General features: G+C 57.8%; 2 protein-coding genes across 5 annotated transcripts in view; one reads left to right on the forward strand and one right to left on the reverse strand.

The window, feature by feature from the left end:
- The first annotated feature begins 74 nt into the window (after nt 1-74).
- MPG (N-methylpurine DNA glycosylase) lies at nt 75-8815 on the forward strand. Its single transcript, XM_008157681.3, has 4 exons — nt 75-197; nt 2183-2404; nt 4981-5185; nt 8377-8815. Exons 1-4 carry the CDS (start codon nt 174-176, stop codon nt 8751-8753), a joined length of 828 nt encoding a protein of 275 aa, XP_008155903.2. The 5' UTR covers nt 75-173; the 3' UTR covers nt 8754-8815.
- NPRL3 (NPR3 like, GATOR1 complex subunit) overlaps nt 8793-23533 on the reverse strand; it is a 38707-nt gene continuing 23966 nt past the window's right edge. For all 4 annotated transcript variants that reach the window (XM_054714553.1, XM_008157678.3, XM_008157677.3 and 1 more), the window contains 7 exons: nt 18431-18568; nt 17077-17233; nt 14240-14346; nt 13581-13710; nt 11404-11593; nt 10600-10792; nt 8793-9704 (listed from right to left, as the gene is read on the reverse strand). In XM_054714553.1, coding sequence (XP_054570528.1) covers nt 9539-9704; nt 10600-10792; nt 11404-11593; nt 13581-13710; nt 14240-14346; nt 17077-17233; nt 18431-18568 — 1081 coding nt within the window. In that variant the 3' untranslated portion in view covers nt 8793-9538. The remainder of the gene's footprint in view (nt 9705-10599; nt 10793-11403; nt 11594-13580; nt 13711-14239; nt 14347-17076; nt 17234-18430; nt 18569-23533) is intronic.

Here is a 23533-nt window from a genome sequence, read left to right on the forward strand (position 1 = left end):
TGGCCCCGCCCGGCCCCTCCTGCGGGGCGGAGTCGGCGCCCGCTCCCGAGGCCGCCCTCCTCTGCGCAGGCGCCGGCCCCACCCCCGGCGGCGGCGGAGCTTCCGGGGGCGGCTGCAGGGTGGGCTCCGCCGGGGGTGGCCGGTCCCGCAGGAGTCCGGGCCCCGGCCGCGGGATGCCCGTGCGGAGCGCGGCCCAGGTGAGTGCGCGCCCAGGTGAGCGCGTTTCTCGCTCCAGGCCCGGCCGAGGGTCAGTCTCCGAGGGCGGGAATCTTACCCGGAGGCGCACCACCCGCGGAAAACCGGTAACGGGCGCACGGCGGCCCCCGACTGGGTCTGCGGTTCCTAGGCGAGCGCCTGCCGGCGGGGTCGGGCTCCTGGCCGAGCTACATTTGCCAGAAAAAAAAAGTCGAGGCCCGGTCCGAGGTCTCCAGGGAGGTGTGGGAAGAGACCCCAACACCGGTTCAATGCTGGGCACTTGGGCCCAGCTCAGATGCTCCCTCCCCGGGAGCCGGCCGGCCTGGCCTCGCAGTTGGCCCTAGAGTCTGTCACAGCCGGATCGGTGCTCTCCCTTTACTACCTAACTCCCGGTTAGCCCAGGTTTTGATGCAGGGCTGGAGGGTCCCTTGGAGACCCGCATCCAGGCCAGGCCCCTCAGCCTGGCAAGAAACTCTTATCCCCAGGCTTGGCCCGGAGGTATCCCTAGTGGACTGTGCTCCCGCCCATCTTTGAGTGCTTGCTGTATGCCAGCCAAGTGCTCTCCTGGCTTCTCTCAGGGCAGATGTGGTTGGTTCCCTTACCGTAGATGAGGAAACAGGAGGGTACCTTAGGTCATTTTCTGGTGCTTCTCACCCAGGGAACCCTCATTCCTAACCAGGGCCAGGCGATGCGAGTGAGGCACCCAGGTGCACGGTTTGAGACCCCCCCTTGGGTGCAACAGCAGGGTCACCCTCGGGTCAAACAGCCTGCATCACCATCTCCACGAAGGCCTGAGGCAGTTTCAAATCCTAGGTCTGTGATGGGGAAGCTGAGGCCTCTCTGAGACTCAGTTCCCGGGCAGCCATCTGAGTCCCCCACCACCCAGGGTGGGCCAGGGCAGGGACCCAGAGTGACCCGAGTGCCATGGGGCAGGCCGGGGGCCAAACTCGGGGTGAGAGCCGGGGCCTCAGCGTCCCAGAGTCTGAGCCCCTGGTGGGGATTGGCAGATGAGCTGGGCTGCAAAGACGGTCACGTCAGCGTCCATTCTCAGCAGACTGGCGGCCTCCACTTGACATGGAGCGTCAGCACTTATGTTAAAAATAATGGGTCTGTCACATGCTAGGGAGACACAGGCCCTGCTGCCCACCTGCTCCTTCATCTCCCCCTGCTCTGGGGAGGTCAGCCGTTCCCAGAGCAGCCAGGGTGTGTGCTCAGCTTTCCTTGGTGGGAGCGGGGTCCGTGTGGCAGGTAGGAGGCAGAAAGTGACCCTCCTCATCCCTCAGGAGACCTCACCTTTGCCCTACTTATTCTGACATCCTGGGTCATGAGGCAGAGGACAACTGGGGACTCACTGGGGTGGGGAGGGGGTGTCATGAGCTTGGAGTTGGGCCAAGCAGGTGGTCAGCCTGGTGTTCACCCACCCCTGTGTGTCAGACCTTCTAGGCCATTCTGCGGCGGGGTGTGGCACAGTGGATGTGTCAGCTGGTGGGGGGCGGGGGGGTGTTGGGTGTCACACCCTCAATCCATTCCCCCACCAAATTCCTGGTTAAGGTCTGAAGGGTTCCAAAAGCAAGCTCAGAATCCATTTGGGATCCATAGGATAAATGGGAATCAGAGGATACCAGCCCTCCTGTGCCAGCCGTGGGTGCCCACCGTCCCCTCCCTGGGCCTGCAGCCCGTTGCCAGAGTTGTACATGTCCTGCATGTGGCGGGTGTGTGAGGCATGGTCACCCTGACCCTGTCCCTGCTGCCACCAACCTCTCCTCGCATGCACTCTTTCCCCACGGCCTCCTGGGACCCTCTTGAGCCAGGCACTGAGCACATCGGGTCTGGCATTCTGTTTGCACAACATGGTCGCCCTCATTTTGCAGATGAGGAAACTGAGGCAGGCAGTCAGATACCGTCCTGGAGCTGCAAGCCTGACTCCACCGCACAGCCCTCTGCCCGCTCCTATTCAGACGCTTTATTTGGTTCTTTCCTGTAACAGCTTTCCCGCAAACTGGGGCAAAAAAAGCAGCGACTTCTGGAGGCAGAGCAGCATCAGAGCCCGCCAGATGGAACCCCGACACCCTCCCCCAAGGAGCCCCGCCTGGCTCTGGGTCCCCAGCGCAGTATCTATTTCTCAAGCCCAAGAGACCCCCCTGCTCGACTGGGACTAGACTTCTTCGACCAGCCTGCAGTCCCCCTGGCCCGGGCGTTTCTGGGACAGGTAATGTAGCTGTAGTGACGTGGCCTCTGCCGAAGTGGCCGTCACCGTGCAACGTCTGTGGGCACCAGACCTCTCACCACCGGCTCGCGGCCCTGACTTGGCCCTGCTTGTCCTCAGGCAGTTAGCTGCTTTGCCCACACTGGTAGCTTCACCTCAGTCATCTGGGACGGGGTGGGTCCGGAACCAGTGGGGACGAATGCTGAGATTGTGAGGACACTGGCCCCCACCTGGCATTGCCCTCAGGGCAGGTTTCTTTCAAGTGCTGGCCCCGGTGTCTGTGGGGGGCTAACTTTGTCCCCCCCGTCCCTTGGCACAGTGCCCCTCTGTAGCTTGTCTGTGTAGTAGTGAGAGCTTTTAGCCACATGAGAGCAGTGGCCATGGCCTACGGACTGCCCAGTGTCAGGACTGCCTTGACACACCACTTCCTGCTCACCACGGCAGCTCACAGTGCGAGTGCTGGCTCCCCGCCAGCCCTGTAGCTCAGAGCAGGCTCGGGGTCTAGCCTGGGAAGCAGGGATGGTGCAGGGCCCGTGTGCCAGCAACAGCAGAGTTGGGGCCAGCTCTGTCTGGAGCAGCATGTGGGTGTTGTTCCTGGGTTTTGGTCCTCTTCGAGACTCCATGAGACCACCTTTAGGTTACAGTGGCCAAGCGGATCCGTTTCTGTGACTAATAGAAAAAGGCACCCGGAGCTGGGTGCTGAAAGGAACAGATCCTACCATGTGAGCTAGTGGAGTGTAACCTCAAGTAGGACTTCCTGGGGAAGGGCCAGACCTGTCTTTCAGCTGCAGGGGCAAAAGGTCCTTCTAAAAGAACCCTACATAATGAGGGCGTATGCTCTCACATACAGTGGCTGATGGGGCAGAGGAGTCCCTGCATCAGGTCAAGGGCCTAAGGGCCTCAGCGTGTCAGTTTCCTTAGGCCCCCATCATGTCCGCTCGAGCCCCAGGGCAGAGAGGGCAGTCTCCAGCGGAGGCGGGTTTCGCACTGTGTCCTGAGGTCAGGGAGGACAGCCTCTTAGAGCCTCCCAGTGGATGTCCTTGCAGACCACGAGGCCAGGCTCGGGTCATCCCTCTGCAGGTCATTGCAAGGAGCAAGGAGTTGCCATGACACCCAGACCGCTCTCAAGTCGCCCTCTTGTCTGAGAAGGTGTTGCCTCCCCCAGGACCCTCCACCAGCAAGGAGATGTGTTTGTAATGGGCATGGGAGGCAACCAACATCTACTATCTGGAAGTTTTATCAGAATGAAATTCAGAGGGGAAAATTCAAGTTGAAAAACAACAGTGAGAAAAGAGCCATGAGAAGCTCCCCTCCGAAGGGCAGGCCCCCCGTTGGCCTCTGGAGGTGTGGAAACAGGAGAGCGAGGCTCATGGAGGAGCCCCCTTGACCCCCTGGAAGGATGGAAGCGAGGCCTCATCTGAGATGGAATGGGACTTCCTCTTCGTGCCTGGAGATGGGCTCCCGGGGGAGCATCAGCCCCCTTCTTTCCTCCTCTGTGTCTCAGGAAGGCCTCCTCCAACACTGCCCCAGCGTGTCCAGCTTCAGCACTCGCCTCCCTGTCCCATGACACGGATCCTGGCCGCAGACACACTGGCTCCCTGGGCTAAGGCAGGGGTGGCTCAGCTGTCCAACTGATTGCTCTGGCCTAAGGACAGGGCAGGTGCTGGGCACATCCCTGGGGAGGTGGCTGCCCCCAAAGCCCCACTGTGAACCGTGGTCGAGTCAGGCCTGGAGCTTTGGACTCTGGGCCATACTGTGCTGTGCAGCCCGGAAACAGTCCCCTCCAGAGGGCAGAAAGGCTCCGGCTCGGGAGCATTGACTCCGCATGCTCAGCACTCACAGGTCTGGCTCCCCTGGGCGGCCCTCCTAGGTGCTCTGCTGGCCTGAGGGCACCCGCTGCCCCCTTCGCCCCCCTCCCTCCCGTGACAATCCCTGGCAACTGCCCCTGTCCTCGGCTGGCCCCTCTGTCCCCTCCTCCCCACCCCTGCCCAGGGTACTGTCCAAGCCAGCGGCAGCCAGGCTCATCTTCCTGGCCCACTGCCCACGTGACCCCATTCCTTGTGGAGCTGGCTACACCCAGGCCAGGGTTCGGCCAGGAGCACGGCGGGCAGCCAGTCCTGCTGCTCAGAAAGGCCTTTCAGCTGGTGGCAGGAGCTGAGTGTGACAGTACTTTGTGTTTAGTCCGCAGGCAGCCATGGTGGGACAACACTGGGGTGTCCTCCATGCTGCCCTGCCCCAGCCTAAGCATGTAAGTTCAGGGGGAGCCTGGGGGGAGGAGGCGGTGTGATGGAGGGCCTGAGAGGACATGGAGTGGATGAATTCACTAATGCTGGTTTGCAGCCCAGCAAAGGCCAGAGCTTGAAATGGCTGCAACCTATGGACAAGACACTCAGTGAACAAGGTCTGTGGTCTAGAGGTCCACCAAGACAGAGGGACATTGGGGGCACACTGAGCCAAACCGGCTAGGTCTGCCCTGGCTGGCCTGGTGTGCCCAGAGCTAGGGAGGTGCGGTCCAGGCTGTGGACTGTCAGGTGGAGGGAACCACCCTTCGTGTCCTGAGCTGACACTGGTGCCCACAGGTCTTGGTCCGGCGACTTGACGATGGCACAGAGCTCCGTGGCCGCATTGTTGAGACTGAGGCATATTTGGGGCCAGAGGATGAAGCTGCCCACTCGAGGGGTGGCCGGCAGACCCCCCGCAACCGCGGCATGTTCATGAAGCCGGGGACCCTGTATGTGTACTTCATCTATGGCATGTACTTCTGCATGAATGTCTCCAGCCAAGGTGAGCAGTGCTGGGGGCTGGAGCAGGAGGCCTGGACACAGCCCCCTCGGCTGGCAGACCCTTGGGAAGACCAGGGTGGGGCAGGTGTTTGAGCAAGCAGGTGCCATTGCTGGGCTAGGTCAGGGTTCAGGAACTCTGGCCGTAGTCACAGGGTGGTCAGAGGGGCCGGGGACCCCCATGAAATAGAGGTCATGGGTTGACCCGGACACACAGCACACAGGTTCCATGAGGCCACCGCTGGCTCCAGAGCTCAGAACCGGTGTCAGGATGGCAGGGAGCACCCCCAGGGCCTGTTCTCACTCTGGAGCTTGTTTTGGTCGTCCTGTGAGGTAGGGCTGAACTCAGATAAGGAGAGAGACTGAGTCCAGAGGTGTCTGGGGCTGTGGTCAGCAAGGGAGGGAGGAGCCAGGGCTTCTGAGGGTGGGCAGGGCAGATGTGGGAGGTGGCGTTGTTACTTTCTGGACACATGACCAAAAGGCCAGGGTAGACTCTGGCTGGTCGTGGGAAAAGGAGGGTGAAATCCATTTGAGTTGAGTAGGGCTCTGGCAGGAGCCTTGCCAGGCTGCCAGTTATGGGGTCTGAATCAGTTCTCAACCGGAGATGATTCTGCCACCCTGGAGGAACATTGGGCATTGTCTGGAGGCATTTTTGGTCATCACGGCTGGTGGGTTGGTGCTGAACAGCTCACAATGCATAGGAGACCCCCCATCACAAAAAGCCATTCGCCCCAATGTCAGTAGTGCCAAGGGGGAAGATGCTGGACTAGAGCTCCCAGAACCCACTCAGCTCACTCTGTCCGTGTGGCCTCTGCACTTTGTGAGCAGGTGGCTATGCTTTCCGGATGGTCTGTGCTCGAAAGAGCCCACAGCACCATCTTATCAGAGCCACTGCTGACGGGAGCAGGGTCTGCCCAGCCCACACTGGCTTCCAGTCCCCATGTCTGTCTGTCTGCCAAGCCTCATGCTGGTCCCAAGATGAATGAATGCTGAGGAGGCCAGTGGGGATGGGTTTGGTGTGCTGTAAGTCAGACACACTTGTTGAATGATTCCAGGGCCGTGGGAGCTGTGACTGCCTAGAGGGCAGCTGGGGGTGTTCATTGCCAGAGCTGCAAGGGCATGAGGGCTGGATAACCCGGCTGGCCCTGTGCCTGGCACTAAAAGGGTGTTGAGGGAAACTGAGTGGCTGGACATCAGGATGGCGGGGAGCACCCCCAGGGCCTGTTCTCACTCTGGAGCTTGTTTTGGTCGTCCTGTGAGGTGGGGCTGAACTCAGATAAGGAGAGAGACTGAGTCCAGAGGTGTCTGGGGCTGCGGTCAGCAAGGGAGGGAGGAGCCAGGGCTTCTGAGGGTGGGCAGGGCAGATGTGGGAGGTGGCATTACTACTTTCTGGACACATGACCAACATGCCCCAGGAACACCTGGTTCAGGAGAGCAGCAAACCACATGGGTACAGAGTCAGGGCCAACGGTTATCCAGGTGCATCAAGGGAGAGGGGGCCAAGTTGGAGCTCCACGCCTGCCTGCCCTCAGGGTGGGCGCAGTGCAGAGATGACCAGGAGGCAGTTCGTGGGACTGCCAGGGCCAACAGGTGGTGCAGGTGGAGTAGAGGTGAGACTGGAGACTCGGTGGGAAGAAAGTTAGGTGTTCTGATTTTATGTCAGATGCGTCCCAGGAGAGGGGGCATGGGATAGAGCGGGTAGGCTGCTCCTTCAGCCCATTTGGGAGGTGAGAGAGTGAGGGACGTGCTACACCTACAGCAGCTCCGCATGGACAGAGGAAGCCCTGAGGCTGGTGGGCTGGGCAGGGCCCAGCAATTAGAGGGACTGGAACTTCAAGTCTTTGCTTGCCCTTAGTATATCTTTACTTTTTGTTTGTTTTTGTTCATCCTCCCCTGAGGATCAAATTTTCCATTGATTTTTAGAGAGTGGAAGAGAGAGACAGAGAAAGAGAAACATCGATGTGAGAGAGACACATTAATCGGTTGACTCCCGCATGAGCCCCGACCAGGGCCAGGGATCGAGCCTGCAACCAAGGTACGTTCCCTTGACTAGCATCGAACCTGGGACCCTTGTCTGCAGGTCAGCGCTCTCTCCACTGAGCCAAACCAGCTAGGTCTGCCCTTAGTATATCTTTTTTCTTTTTTGTTTTTAATATATTTTTACTGATTTCAAAGAGGAAGGAAGGAGAGATGGAAACATCAATAATGAGAGAGAATCATGGATCGGCTGCCTCCTGCACGCCCCACACTGGGGATCAAGCCCACAACCTAGACATGTGCCCTGACCAGGAATCAAACTGACCTCCTGGTTCATAAGTCAATGCTCAACCGCTGAGCCATGCCAACCAGGCTGCCCTTAGTATATCTTGAGGTTCTTTGAAAACTGCCTGGTTAAAAGCATCTGGTCACAAAAACCCCACCTGCCAGCTGCTGGCTGTGCAGGGAGTGTAACTGCTGCATCCACTCAGGGTTCTCCCAGCTGCTGCTGAGGCCTGTACGGTGAGGCCTAAGCGTGGGGACTGGCCTGGCCACCCCTCAGGCTGAGCTGCTCAGACCCCCAGGTAGAAGGGTAGGCCAATGTGAGTCAGCAGAGCTGGTGTCTCAGGAGAGTGGCCTTGCTGGGATTGGGGCTTCTCTGGCCAGGGTCCAGGTCATCACTGCCCCTAGCCATGCAGGGCCAAGGGAATTTGGACAAATGTATCTTCTTGGGCCCAGGGTGTCAATTTGCTGAAGTATTCTGGACTGGTGGGCCAGAAAGGATCCCAAAGTGGGGGTGCTATCAGCAGGAACCTCCTCCTGTCCTGTTAAGTCTCCCAGCATCCTATGCACACTCTGGCTGCTCTGAGCCAACCTTCTGGCTTGCCCAATAGACACTGAGTGTGTAGAGGCAGATGGGGGAACCCTGGGCCTGGGTTTCCTTTGCCAACCTCAAAGATGCTGCTGGTCACCAAACCAGAGGAAGCCAAGAGGAGGCCAACTGCAAGCCCTTGCGATGCCTTTCACTGGTTCTTCCGAGCTGGTGGTCGGCCCTCTGGCTTCATGGAGGCCCCACCGGGGCCTTGTGGGTGCAGGTGTGTAGGAAGTGGGTGTGGACTGTGAATGAGTACAGGGTGCTCAGGGAGGCAGCTGCATCATCCCTGCAGCACTGGCTGTGCCCAGGGTAGGGAGAGCCAATCACTGTCTGTCTGTCCATAGGGGATGGAGCATGTGTCTTGCTGCGAGCACTGGAGCCCCTGGGGGGCCTGGAGACCATGCGGCAGCTTCGCAGTTCCTACCGGAAAGGCAGTACCGGCCGAGCCCTCAAAGACCGTGAGCTCTGCAGTGGCCCCTCCAAGCTCTGTCAGGCCCTGGCCATCGACAAGAGCTTCGACCAACGAGACCTGACCACCGACAAGGCTGTGTGGCTAGAGCACAGCCACGCGGGGCCCAGGGAGCCAGCTGTGGTGGCAGCAGCCCGAGTGGGCATCGGCAACGCAGGAGAGTGGACCCAGAAGCCCCTGCGCTTCTATATCCAGGGCAGCCCCTGGGTCAGTGTTGTGGACAGAGTAGCTGAGCAGAACACACAGGTCTAAGCAAGGGCCTGCTAAGGACAGACTTTTTAATTGTTTACAAACCAAATAAATGCTTTATTTCTAGAAAACGGGTCACTTGTGTCTCAGCCAGAGCCCCCCTCAATGATCAGTTCCTCCTCCAGGATGTGGGTGTCAGGGGCTGCGTGTGCAGCAGGGCACCTAGAGCCAGGCCCAGCAGGGGCACTGCCTTCCTCAGGCCCGATGAAGGCCCACTGCACCCCCACCTTGTGAGGGAGGACTGGGAACACCAGTGCAGAGCCACCCCCACGGGGGAGCCAAGTAAGCATCGTGGACGAGCCCAGGCCCTCATGCCTCAGGTGGCAAAGGAGAGCAGATGGCTAAGGCATGGGCCTCCTGGTGGCTGTGGTGAGGGCCGGGGTAGAGATGACCATGGAAGGCGCACAGCAAGCTGGGAGGAATGGGGCGGTGCTGGGCCAACAGGCCAGGCCAGGCCTGGGCCCTCAGTCTTGGAAGGGCAGGACTGGAAGGGAGGTCAGAGAAACACGTGGCCCAAATCTGTGTGGGAAGCATGCAGCCTCACTCAGAGCACGAGTCCTGGCCGGCTCCCCCAGCTCAGAGCCTCACCTCAGCTCAGACACCGGGTCTGTTTTGAGGACTAGACAAGTGAGAATGCAGAGGGTAGCAGCCCCATGAGGCAGCTGACCCAGGCTGAAGTCGGGTCTCAGGGCTAGAAGGACTCAGGCCAGGTCGGGAGGGAGCCCTGGGGTGGGAGATGCTGGTGCCCCCATGCACTGCAGCAGCCTGCCTCTGATCCTCGGCCAGGCTCACGTCAGCAGTGCCTGGAAGACGGCGATGACTGGGTCCTCATGGGTGGTCACCACCAGCACGCTGCGGAACTTGTCGAAGAGCATGAGCAGCTGCGAGCGCCTTGTGTTCTCGTTGTACATGATCTCCTCTAGGTGGTGGCGGCCACGGAAGTACTGCAGGAGCCTGGAGGGGAGGGGTGGCACAAGCCCAGGCTGGCCTCTGTTCCAACAGCCGCTGAGCGGCCCACAGGCCAAAACAGAGCTGGTGAGGGCGTCTCAGAGGCCCAGGAGGCAGCTGCCCATGCCCACCCCAACCCCCCAACAGGAGCAGGCAAGTGTCCTGGGCCTGTTGCCCACCATGGTTCTCTGACGTGGGTCTGTGAGAACACATTCCTGTTCAAACCCCAGAGCCCACTTGAGCCCGAGGGTCGCACCCATCCTCAGCATTGACATGGGTGGGCAGTCAGGGGGACAGGTCTGTGGAGGCTTCTCTTTTTCATTCTACTTGGCAGCGAGTCCCATGTGGCTCTGATCCAAATGGGGTCACTGCTCTAGGGGGTGTCTCAGCCTGGGACTGAACAGAGGCCCGGACCAGCTGCTTGAAAGAGCTGCCTGGCGTGTGGTTCTTAGCTGGGGGCTCAGTCCCTGACAGTCTGACCTCCTCCAGAAAACCATACATCTACAGTGCCCCTAATTGGGTGGGTGTGACCAAGTCTGTGTCACCTATAATGGGATCTGGATCCCCCGCCCCCAGGCTAAGTCCTGGGAAAAATCACTGCCAAGCCCATGAGGATGAGAACTTGCTGCTGCTTCCTAGGAAGTGACCAACGCCCAGGAAGTCCTGGAGAGACTCCTGAAGACAGAGGCACAGACCGGTGTCTCAGCAACAGACTGAACGCACGCCTGGCACGCACAGGTAGCAGGCAGGGACACCCAAGTGTATGAGACATCCCCTCGACCAGCGAGTGCTATTTGTCATCAATGGATTTAAGTTGCGGGTTGTTGGGTATAGCCCCATCCACTTCCTGTCCTGACCCTCCCTAGACTTGGACCTAGCCCACCTGTGGCCCCGCTCCCACCTGGCAAACATGCGGAGGTCCTCGGGGTTCTGGGCTGCAGGCACACTGAGGATGGCTGCCCGCTCGTGCTCTGACAGGCTGGCCAGCAGGTTCTCTGTCATCCTCTTGTTCAGCGGCGAGTCTCCACTGGGGAGAAGCTCTGCGCTGGAGTTGTCCATGCTGGGGCTAGTGAGCGTCATGTCGTCACTGCTGGCTGTGGGTGGGCACGGGTCAGAGAGCAGCCCACCCCCCAAGGACATCCCTCCCACCCAATAGGCATGAGGGACTGGACAGGTCTTCGCCCTGAACCTGAAGCCGGAGGCCAAGCCTCAGCCTGGGGAGGCACCGCCCGCAAAGCCTTCCAGCCCCTCCTCTTCCCCACGCCCAGGGACTTGGGGCGTGGCAGTGGCTGCTGCCTTTGGGGGCACGCTATGGCTACCCGGCTCTTTCAAGAAGGGACAGGGCAGTCACTGTCTCCTCATAGGCCCTGGGGCAGAGGTTTCCATTGTCCCCCCAGTGATGGATGACAGGGCAGGCCGGGGGCAGGCTACTCCTGCCTTGAGCAAGCCCCTGCTCAAGAGCCCAAAGATACAGCCTCCTCAGAGCCACAGAGGAGCAGGAAAGCGGAGACGGCTCTCCCGTCCTCCTTAGGAAGGCTGCATGGGGACTCAGCCGCCCGCATGGGAGGCAGGGTGTGCATGGGGGCCATTCCGAGCAGCGCCCTTGTTGGACCTCTTGGCCACCACTCCCCCAAGTGTTCCCCAGGTGCTCGACCACCGCCCCCCCAACCCCCACCAGATTGATGCCCTGGGAAGGGATTCCTACTTGGGGAGCCAAAGCTGAGGGCATTGGGTGTGCTGAGGCTGCGGCCGCTGACCCTGGTAGTGAAGGGGACCTCATCCTCGCGCAGGCGGGGCTCGTCCTGGCTGGGTGAGGCCATCAGGCAAACGTAGGTGTGCAGCTGGACCAGGAGCCTGTGCTGCAGCATCCACACTACCATCTGAATGAGCTGGGTCTGCGGGACAGCAGTGTGAGGCCTGGGGCACTGGGGGAGGCTGACCCCACCACCACCCTGTTCCCTTCCTGAGCATGGCCTAAGACACGACCCCACAGGTCACCCTGGCGATCAGGGGGGTGCATGAGCTCCAGGGGCCCTCAGGAAGGAGCTCTTAGCTACTGGCTGGCTCTGCGAGCCTAACCCCAGGGAAGGCAGCGAGGCTAGGAGAGCAGCGAAGCCATATTTGCACTTGCTCCCACCCACCCCCCCGGGCTGCCCTAGTGTCAGGCCTTTCTTGCCCAGAGCTGAGGAGCAGGGCCTGTGACATGGAGGCCCATGTGCCCTCCCAGCTCAGAGCTACCCCTCTGCTACCCTGTCTCCCCCAGGCCATTGGGCCCTGCCACACAAGCCCCACCACACACAGCTGGGCCTGTGGGACCCCTTCCCTGTGACATTGCAGAAAGAAGCTCTGGGTAGCCGCCCTGAGAGCAGCAAGTCCTCTCCGCAGCTCAACACAAAAGCCTTCCCGGGGACGGGGACCTCTGCTGAGCTGTACGGTGCGCAGGGCATGGCACCCACCCCTCTCCCACAGGCTGGCACCTAAGTAGGAGCAGTGAGGAGCCCTGTGTGGGCACAGCTCCAGCACAGGTGAGCAAGAAAATGCTCCCAGATGGAGTCCGTGTTCTCAGACACACACATCCACTTGCTCATCTTTGGAGGTCCCCTCCTGGGAGGGGCTGGCTGACCAGGCATGGAAATAGGGGTGTACCACGGGCATGTATGACCTGGTAAAACCAAATAAAACTGAAAAGAATTGTAAACTGAATTTGAAATTAAATTAAGAAATAAAACAGGCTCCAAAGCACTGAAGAGCATATTCCAGGCCTACAGCTGGAGGGGTGAGAGGCAGGCAGCCTTACCCCAGGGCTGTGCAACCAAATCCAGCTCTCTCGGCCCCATGACAAGGCATGAGGCTGCCCCACAGGCCTGGCCTGAAAAACCCACCCACTTTCCATCAGGAAGTCTCTGCTGGAGAGGGGGAGGGTGCAGATGCAAGATGTGTCTTTCTTTCAGCTGCCACCCCTGGCACAGCTCCTGGAGCCCAGAGGCTCCATGAAAGACGGCATTTAGAGCTCTGTCTCACTCCGCATCTAAATGAACTGCGGAACCAGGATCGCCTTCTCATTCACAATTTCACAAAGGAAAGGGCTTGCTTCTAAAAATTGGTTTTGTCTAACAGATCTGCTGCTTATTAAAGCAAATACTTAACTTTCAAGAACACCTGGCCCCATCTCTGACACCTGCCCCATCTGGCCCTGCCCTGGGTCCCTGCCCAGAGCCCCAGGTGTCCAGTGAAGGGAAGATCCAGGCCACACTCAACCCTGCCAGACATAGATGGAGCTCACCCATTCACTCCCCATGCCTCACACCTCCTAGGACCCCCCCCCCCCGCCCAGCCCCTCACCCTGATCCAGATCACCAGGTGGGTTCCATCCTAGGCCTACCCTCTCCAGGTCGTCGTGGATGAGATTCTGGGTACCAGTGAGCCTAGACCCAGGGGCCACCTGGACCACGACGGAAGGGAAAGGAGGGCGGGCCCAGGCTCAGTGACAACAAAACCACCTCAGCATCCTCCATCTGTGGGACCCAGGCCCAGAAAGGGGCACCAGGTGGCTCTGTCCCCAGGAAAGATTAGCACTGTCCTGACTGGGCCTCTTCTGGGGTTTTAACACTAACAACAATCCACTGCAGCCAGGGTGGGCTCCATGGGGGCAGGGGAGGGGGAGGGAGTTGTGACTGCCTAAGTGCTGGGTCACTGGTGAAGCATCTGCAGGTGGCCTGGCTGGGGAGCCAGCTTTTTGTTACCCTGGTAGGGCATGCACCACCTACACCACAAGGCCCCTCCCATCCCCTGAACCAGAGCTAAGGGTGCAGCACAGAGGGCCCTTAGACCAGGAGCCAATCTGGGTGGGTGGTTCCTGGGCTCCCAGCTCCTGTGACTCACCTCTTGCACAGGGGGGGCGAGGGGGTTCCTAAATTCTGACAAGGAGACGGGCAAGGAGAACTTAGCAAGGACAGATGGCAGGTCATGAGACGGGAACTGGTGGGAGAACTGCTCAGCCAGTGGGGAGTACCTGGAGACAGGTGAGACAAGTGTGTCCATGAGCTCAGCGACTTCTCCATCATATTCACAGCACTTGGGCCCTGCCCTGAGCCTGTGGTAGGCAGCAGGGACATGCAGCACAGTGGGGAGGTGAGAATGGGTGCAATGGCATAGTGGGAAGGTCAGGATGGGTACAATGAGGACAGATCCCAGCTGCTTTCCTTCAAGGGGTGGCAGAAGCCATGGGCACAGGCCACCCCACAGCCCCTCTAAGCTCTGGAATAAAGGCCAAGGCTCCTGGCCACCCATCAGGCACCCCATACAGAGCTCACTGGCTGCAGACATGGCAGGCATAGGCCCTTCCTGAAGCTGTAGGTGCCAGGGGCGCACAGGCCCATGTGGTGCTGGACCAGGCCAGAATTAGAACCTGGGCACAGCAGAGGCCAGGCATCTGGTCCCAGTGAAGTCCTGGCTAACCTGGAGAGCACCCCCTGGAAGGCCCTGCCAGCCACAGCCCCTTCCCATTCGAACTCTGGGCTCTGGCAGCCAGAGGTACTCACAGACACACGCTGGCGTTGGGAGAAAGCATGTAGACGTTGTTCTCACACAGCGGGTAGATGATGATGGCCTTGCCCCAGTACACCAGGTGAGCTGCAAGCTGGAAAACCTGCAGGCAGGGGGGCTGGCAGCACTGTGCTGGGAGGCTGGCCCGCTGGGGCTTCTCTCTGACTACCCAACCTCCCCAGGGGGCTGGGCACAGCCAGCACACACAGCGTTCTCTATGTTCAGAGCAACACGGCTTTGATCACTGGTCCCTGTGCGGTTTGGGACTGTCAATTCCTTTTAGGGCCCGTACCGTCCTGGCTGGCACGGAGGGAAGGTCCTACGCACACAGGGACGTTTGGGACACCCAGGATCACAGGGTAAACTCAGCTGAGCCAGGGGCTCGGCTGGCCATCCTGGCAGAGGCAGGTTCCCTCTTTACCATCACTGAGTGCCTCCACGGGGGTGAGTCACCCCACCTGCATGCAATGCCTGCGACACTGCCAAGGACACCTCTATCACCTCATTTCGGCACATGGGACCTCCAGTGGCACCACCAACTTGAACACAACAGACATTTCCGTTCCATCACTGACCCTCTTCTCTCATCCCAAGCCCCACTGACATTTACTCTAAAGCAAGGACAAGTCCACTCTCCTCCATCTCAGCCACCACCCCACCCAGTGGTCTCCACCTCCCTCGTCTCCCCACAGTCAGAGCACCATTCTGGAGTCCCGAAGTCTACCACCACTAGCACATGCCTGGAGCCGAGGTGCTGGCAGGGCAGCCCCCTCCAGGCTCTCGGGAAGAATCTGTTTTTGCCTCTGCTCGCTGCAGCATTCCTTGGCACGTGGCCTCATCATGGTCACAACCCCACCTTCTCTTCTAGAGTCAAATTTCCCTCTGCCTCCCTCTTACAAGGGCCCTTGTGATGACACTGGGCCCACCCGGATAATACAGGACCATCGCCCCACCTCAAGGTCCTTAATCACACCTTCGAAGTCCCACCCAGGTCCTGGGGATTAGGAGGTGGAGGTCTATGGGCATTGTTTAGGCAACCACAAGTAATGTACAGTGTGATCCAAATTGTGTTATTCTAAGATAATGCGTGAACCTAGGAGAAAACCCGGAGGAATCTACAGCAGTTATGTCTGGGATATGGGATTGTGCGGACTTTCTCTTTTTGGGTCTGTAATTTGTGTCCTACTTGAACTTTTGTAAGAACATATTAATTCTATCATGGCTAGAGCAATCCCATTTACTTGCAGACAGGTGACATTCACACCTGACGCCGACACGGCTCTCCACTGGGCCACCTGCCGTAGGAAGCTGGACTCCCAGAGCGTGGTGAGTCCACCACCGGGGCTGGGCCCCAGGGAGCTTCCATACAACCACACCAGCAAGGAAGCAAGTTTCTCCCCATGAAGGCCGGGCCAGGGAAGCAAAGGAGTCATCATCAAAGCTTTGTCTATGTCCAAAGAGACTGCGAGCAAGGGGGAGGCGCGGTGTACAGACAGACTTCATGTTGGGCAGCCTCAGTGGACAGAAGGTCAGCTTCTTTCAAAGCTTGAAATGGGAGCTGCAAAGACGCAGATATCTGCCACTGGCCAGCACTGGTCAGCACACAGCTCTGCAGCACATACAGAACAGTGAGCACATTTAAGGTTGTTTCGTGTCTGCTATGAAGGCAAGCAGGATGTGGTCCTCAATAGAGCCCCTATGAAACACCAAGGCAGAACCCAATAAACATTCTCACAGGGGCCGACAGAGGCCGTGAGGTACCGAGGATGGAAGGCCTTGTTCTGGATGGCAGAATCCAAAATGACTGCTTTGGGGAAACAGCCTGAGAGTCCTTGTTGGACAAGCTTTCCTCAGGGGCCCAGGTGGGCCAGGCTCTCTCTCGCCTGTGCTCCTCCTCAGCCTAGCCCAGTGGTCGGCAAACTGCGGCTCGCGAGCCACATGCGGCTCGTTGGCCGCTTGAGTGTGGCTCTTCCACAAAATACCACGTGCGGGCGCGCACGTACAGTGCGATTGAAACTTCGTGGCCCATGCGCAGAAGTCGGTTTTCGGCTCTCAAAAGAAATTTCAATCGCTGTACTGTTGATATTTGGCTCTGTTGACTAATGAGTTTGCTGACCACTGGCCTAGCCTGAGAGAACTGCCACCCAGTGGCCGTCGCAGGAACTACACGTCCCTGGGACAGACCAGGCTGCCCTCTGGTGGCCACATGGTGCTCACCAACACCGGAACCAGAGGAGCCCCTGCCCTTGGCCTGCAATTTCTTCCTGTGCTTTTCCTTGGAAGCTCCTGACCCCTGCCCAGGCTCCAACCAGATCCACCGCCAGGGCGAGGGGGCCTCCATCCAATCAGAAAGGGCATCCCACAAGCACATGCTTCAGCACTGCAGGGGAGTGGTCAAGGCCATGAGGTTAGGTCCTGGCTCTGTATGTGGGCAGGCCCATATAGTGTCCTGCTGTCACTTCCCCTACTTTGAGCATGCGGTTCTGCTTTCTCATGTGACCACATGCTGTGTACCTCTGCTCCAGCCCTACTAGCCACCCTGTCCTGGCATCTTCCCAGCACCGCAGGGCCTCACTCCTCTCTGCTGCAGCCTCACCACCCTCAAAGGAAGAGAAAGTCAGTCCCGAATCCAGACCTGACTCAGATTTCAGAACCTCCAGCCAACCCCGGAGCCACCTGTCACTGGCTCTTATCTGGATGGAGGCAGCCTGCTTTCCTGACACCCCAGCACCTCCCACCTTCAAACAAGGGTCCTCTGCTTTGCTGTACCCAGACCCTTCTCCCACCTATCCTTCCCTATCCAGGGTGTCCCCCCAGGGCCCTCGAGCAATACCTGCAGCAAGGCCAGGTCTGCATCCTGGGCCAGCTGCTGCAGGTTCTTCACGGCAGACGTGGTCTTGATCACACGCACCAGGGCCGGGGAGCAGTCGAGTGGGAGCTCGCCCAGCAGGGACTTCTCGTCACTGAGCAGCAGCAGGGCATGGTACGGGCTGTGGGGCAGAGTCCGGTCAGAGGACATGTGAGACACAGGCCCCCTGCCCCAGGCGTGCACTGGAACACAAGGTGCAGCTGGGGCCCAGGCACTGAACCTCAGAAGGAGAGGCCACAGGAGGGATTAGAGACAAGGGCAGTGGTAAGTCCAAGGGCCTCTACACATCTGCAAGGATCCCTGTCACTCACAGAAAGAAAGAAAAAATTACAACAAAAAAGAAGAAGGTCTGCCCAGTAAGGGTGGCTCAGTTGATTGTCGCCCCATGCACCAAGAGGTCCCCGGTTTGATTCCCAATCAGGGCACAGGCCCCTGTTGCAGGCTCAATCCCCAGTAGGGGGCGTGCTGGAGGCGGTAGATAGATGTTTCTCTCATCAATGTTTCGCTCTCTCTTTCTCCCTCTCCCTTCCTCTCTCTATAAAATCAATAAAAACATATATTTTTTTAAAAAACTGAGGAAGGTCTGACAACCAGATTCCATCTCCCACTTCTGGGATTGCCCTGCAAACATTTGGGATTGAAAAAATAAATGAATCTTTCCTAAAGAAAAGAGTCCAAATATGGGAAAAGTAAAATCGCTGCTGAGACTATGAATAGAACTACATAAAAACATGCTTAGCAAGGAAACCAGGAGGAAAGATATTGACCTGGAGCACAGACTGGGGGAGGGAGAGAGAATGAGGCAGTGCTTGGCTTTCTTCCACCTGCACATTTTCTGTAATGTGCCAGATTTCTTTTTTTAGTTAAAAAATATTTAAGGAAACTGAGGACTTGGTTGGGGGCTGAGGCAGGAGATTGGGCTCAGCTCTTTCCTTGCAGGGAATCTATTAAATTAAGAAACAGGAGATCCCGCAAGTTCAAATTCAAATGTAAGAAGAACTGGTGAGCAATACCATGAAGACGATATCACTCCAATGGTACGTCTTTTCCCCAGGATGCTCGACTTCACAGTACCCAGGACCTCAGCACGGAGCCCGCCCACCCAGGCAGTGCCCAGACGGCCCAGGGAAAACCTGGAGCTGATCATTTCTATACAAAACCAGACACAAAAACATGTGCTTTTACTTCTATAAACAGGAGAGCCTTACCTGCCAATTTCTGTGGCAGGAAGAAAAGAACTTCTGGAACGAAGCAATTGGTGAAACCTCCGGCAGAGAGAAGGGGCCCTGAAGGGAGTGTGCATGGGGCTGGCACTCACCGAATGGCCTTCAGGCTCCGCTCGATGGCTTCCGGGGGGATGAGGCTTGCAGCAGCGTAGTGGATCTTGTGGGGCAGGCAGAAGCTCACCTCCAGCCAGCTGTTGATGTGCAGCCGCACCACGCCAGACGTACACAAGCTGCAGGCGGCAGGCTCCATTTCTGTCGGTGCCATGGCCCATTCACACAGCAACTTCTACCCAGGCACACACATCACACAAAACCCGCCTGAGGCACTTCTTCCCAGTCCACTGCTCCTGTTGCTCGGAGGAAACTACAAGTGGAGGCCCCCAGGGCAAGAAAGCATCTTTCCAGACCTCAGCATGTGGAAGAGGAGAACGTTGTATTGCTGGCTAGCCCTGGACACTGTAGTCCAATCAGAGTGTGAGGGCACAAGGGAAGCCTGTGTTCTCTCACAGAGGCTCAATGCCACTGATGAGGGGGTGTTCTTTCTCTCGCCTCTTCCCGCACCCCTGATGAGAGCCCCATCCCCATCACAGGTGGCAGGCAGGCAGGGCAAGGCCTGTCTCCCAAAAGGAGCCGTGGGCAGCGGAGGAAGGGTGGGGGTGCCAAGTCCCATAGGCCATCCTGTCGGGGAGGAGCACATAGTGCCCACCTCCCTGCAGATGCCAGAGCGCCCAGGTGCACCTCAGCAACTGTCGAAACCAGCCTCAGTGATGGCAATTTGGTTCTTTCAGGCCCAAACCTAGCTCAGACCAAACACAGCAGCTCTGTCCCTGACTCCCCGCTTCTCTCACAGCCTGCCTCAAACCATCAGCAAACTTGTCTGCACCACCTGCAGGGACCTACAAAGTCCAGTCCTTCTCAGCACTGACCCCCTGTATCCGCCCTCCCCCACAGCCCCATGGCTTCCACCTCGGCAGTTCCAGCCAAGACCCCCAAATGCCAGGAGCCTTGAGTGATGTGCCCACGTTCTCTGACCTTGTCCCTACCCCAGGTAGACCCAGCTACACCAGCCACCCTGCTGTTTTAGGGCACTTGTACTTGCCCTTGACTGTAAGTCTCCCTCCAGGTGCCAGGAGCTCCTTCCCTCCTTCAGGTTTCAACTCAAGTGCCACTTTCTCAGTGAGGTGAACCCTGGCACGGGCCGCAGCCCCCCAGGCAATCTGACTGCTCACTGTTCACCTGCCTTGAGCACTTGGCCACAGGACACACCTACTTGTCTGCTGGGTAAGCTGTTTCCTCGACCAGAATGCAGTCAGGAGGTGGCCTTGTGTTTCGTTCACTGCTCACAGCATGGGTGACTCCGTGTGGGATACTTGGGGGGCACTGAGAAGCACCTCACAAATGAAGGAAGGAGAGGGGCCTGAGGAATGCGCTTCCTGCTCTGGTGGACTCCCTCAAGCAGCCCTTGCCCAGAGAGCGGGCTCCCGGCGGCGGCAGGAGAACCACATACAAAGGGGCTGTTTCCAGCAGGAGCTTCTGAAACTCCCCGGCAGGGAAGCCGGCTTGACCTCCTCCCACAGCCTGGCTGCTCAGCCCCTGCACTCAGTACTGGAAGCACTTGGTGTTTGACACAAAAGAGAGGCAACTGCTTGAGCCAAGTCCCCACTGCCGATCCTCGCTATCCCGCAGCAGGTGGATGAGAGGGGACCTGAGCCCACTGTGAAGGCCTGGCCTGCCCTGCCTGCCCTGACCCAGCTAGGGTAGGCGGTGCTCTCTCCATCATATTCCAACCCTGAAATCCTATTCCCAGTTGGCTGGACAGACCAAGATGCCCACATCCAGCCGAGTGTGGGGCAGGCCAGTGGCTTGGGGAGGTTTGGTGGGAGCACTTCACCCAGGTCCCAGACCTCTCTTGGGGGCATTCAAGTACACGATGCTGGGAAGCAGCTCTATGGCCCTCACTCCCCACACCCACCGGCTGTTCTTACAGTCTCTTCCCTGAAGCCTCAAGCAGCAGACCAACATTCCCATGCTTCTCCCCCCAGGTCTGCCGGAGGGCTGGCTGAATCTGTGGTCAGCAGTTTCAAATGCAAAAGTAAGTCTGTATTCTCTCAAGCAGGGAATGGGTAACGGGCAGAGAGCACAGTGGGAAGAATACAGAGCACATTTATCACCCTCAACTACTCCTAGGATTTCTGCCAACACCAACCGTTTGCTCACTGCAAACTGCCCCACAGCTCCCAAACGCTCCCTGCCTGCCCTGCCTCGGGGGCATTGGGAACACCCCTGCCGCTCTCCCAGGATCTCAATGCCACCAAGCAGCACCCCTGGCTGCAGAGGCTGGGGGGCTGGAGGCTGTGGCAGAGTCGGGAAGACCACGGTTTGGTCGCTGCTGCTGCGCCAGCCCCACAGGGTGAAACGTGTGGACAGATCTGATGTGTCACGATTTGGGGAACAGACGCAGGGTCTTTCCCCAAGGCCCCAGAGGAAGATCCCACTCTCGGCTTCTTCTAGAACTGAGTGCTAAGCAGTACATCTCGGCAGACGAAGGCTCCCGTAGTCGTGCCCTCCCTTGGCCGAAGGTCTTGCTGGCTGGGCGTCAAACCCTGACACAGCCCAGCCTCTTAAGGAAGCGAAGGTCACGCCATGAGAGAGTTGCCCGGGGGACCCAGGTTAGTTGCTCCACTTGATTAAGTGAGCAATATTTATGCTCTCAGCATCCACATACAGAACAGAGCAATGAGGAAAACCAGGGGCTGTAGGGAGAATGAAATAGCCAGGCTCCTCCTGTTTCTGGCTGGGTGATCGAAAATAAAGGTCTTTCTATTTTTGAGTTGTCCTCTTCAGCATATGGCTCAGAGTAGCTGGTCAAGCACCACAGAATCAGAATTGAACAGATTCCTACCATTTTGAAGGTAGCTGGTTTTGATCCACCCAGGTGCCCAGTGATGCCACGTGCAAACTGCCAATGACCTGACATGGGCTGAGGCTGCAAGCACTGGTTCAGGCTCCTGGGGTAAAACTTAACAGCTTTACATTTGGGGGGCTCTGACTCAGTGGCGTCGGGAAAGCAAACTGTATGGAACATAAGAAGCTGGAGAGAGCTGTAGGAAAGGGAACAAGCAGAGGAGGGTGCGGGGGTGTGCAGGGGGGACAGGTGTTTGGGGTTTGGAACAAACCTCATGGAGAGACAACAGCAAGTGCCTGATTTGGGTGCGGGGGGAAATGAATTAGGCCCATAGAGCAACTCCACATGTCAGCCATCCCAAGCCATATCGTCTGGTATACAATGGCATGAGGTCCTTTTTTAGGGGGGAGGGAGGAAAATAGCCACATTGATTTCCTGGTTTCCATGAGGATGTTTCTACACTTTTCCAAGCATTTGCTCACCTGCCAGCAACCTCCTCCCCTGGAACACTTTGCACCGATGGTGGTGCCTCTCTACAAACAGCATGGAGACCCTGAATGCCACCCCAGCAGCATCTCAGAGGGCCAGCCGCAGACCCCAGAATTCCTGGGAAACCCTAGAACTAGTCAGCAAGAGAGAGAATGGCCCTCAAGCTCCCAGAGAAGCCCTGTAAGCTTCCCACATCCAGAGGTGAGCTGCAATTGCCCTGAAATCTGTCAGGAGGAGGAAGAAAAAGGTTTGTGCCTGTTTGTAAAGCACAGTTTTGTTTTGTTTGTAAAATACAGTTTTAAGACATGACTAGCAGAGTAGGACTTTGGGCCCTAAAAGTTCCTACTAGGCTTGTACTTCTCTTTGTAGGGCAGCTAATAGTTTGATCTGGAATTACTGTAGGAAAAACGCTGCCCCCATGTGAGGCTTATCCAGCCCCTCACACAGCTCTGGGCCAGGAGGGAGAGCCAAGCCCTATCTGCGACAAGAGATACACGCACGCTCCCACCAGACCCAGCCCTGGAGCGATGACTGTGCATGAGGCTACACACCAGTCCAAAATATGCTTATCTCTCACCCCCAGATAGAAATGTGCACAAGCTTATCCCATTACCCTCAGATCTCAGCATCTGAGAAAGCCTTTCAGTTCCTAACCTCTGGCTAACTACTGACTCATGCTTTAGTCACCCTTCTTCCTGCCCCAGGCCAGAGACCTTCAAAGCTCGCCCTGACCTTCTAGTCCCTTTGTCTCACGCAGCCGGGCTTCCCAGTGCATGCAGTGGGACCCTGCACCTGAGCCAAGAGGTCTGGGTGGGCTCCAAAAGGCCCACCTTGAAATTTCAAACCAAAGTTTCAATGCAGGTACACTTCGTGGAAATAGGAACTAAAACTCCCAGGGTATTCGTGGGGGTGTCTGTGGGCCTACATCTGCTCTGGACAGGCAGCAGTGTGAGGCAGTGAGGAGCGGGCAGAGTCCCCAGCCTCGCAGGCCCCACTACAGGCCCGTTAACAATGGAGAACCAGTCAGGCAAACACTTCGAGTCCCACGGAATCCACAGAGACGTGACTCCTATTTACTCCTTTCAACTACTAGTGGGTGAGCTGTGCTTCTCCACACACCAAGCACAAGGGCTGCGTCAGGACGTGAAGGGATGTCCCTGACCTCGTGGGAGACACAACCTGACGGTCACACAAAGGAATGGCATGCTATCACTGAGGTCACCAAGTTCCACAGGAAGACACAGGCACTAGAATAGTCGGGGGCCTCTGGAGGGATTCACACTGCCAGCCTACATTCGCAGATATTTAGGTCCTTGGGCAAGGGGCCACCAGGCCGCTCAGCCATACCATAACCCTGGATTTTATTATTATTTTAAAATATATTTTTATTGGTTTCAGAGAGGAAGGAGAGGGGGAGAGAGAGATAGAAACATCAATGATGAGAGAGAATCACTGATCGGCTGCCTTCTGCACACTGGGGATCAAGCTTGCAACCCAGGCATGTGCCCTGACCAGGAATCGAACCGTGACCTCCTGATTCATAGGTTGACGCTCAACCACTGAGCCGCTCTGGCTGGATCCCTGTATTTTAATTAAAACACCAAACTCAGAACAATTCCTTTGAGAAGTCCCATCCCAATCTCCAACACCGCTAAGTCTCACAGCTTCCTGTCTCTCATTTCGGCTGTGAGAAACCCTTTCCCAGGGATCTGTCAGGAAGTCGCTATCTGTTGGTTATGCTGCCTGATCAGTAACAGGAACTCAGCCTCCCTTTCTTAGCTCCAAGGTGCAGTCCATTCCG

This window comes from Eptesicus fuscus, chromosome 4 (genome assembly GCF_027574615.1).
Source record: "Eptesicus fuscus isolate TK198812 chromosome 4, DD_ASM_mEF_20220401, whole genome shotgun sequence".
Taxonomy (NCBI): Eukaryota; Metazoa; Chordata; class Mammalia; order Chiroptera; family Vespertilionidae; genus Eptesicus; species Eptesicus fuscus.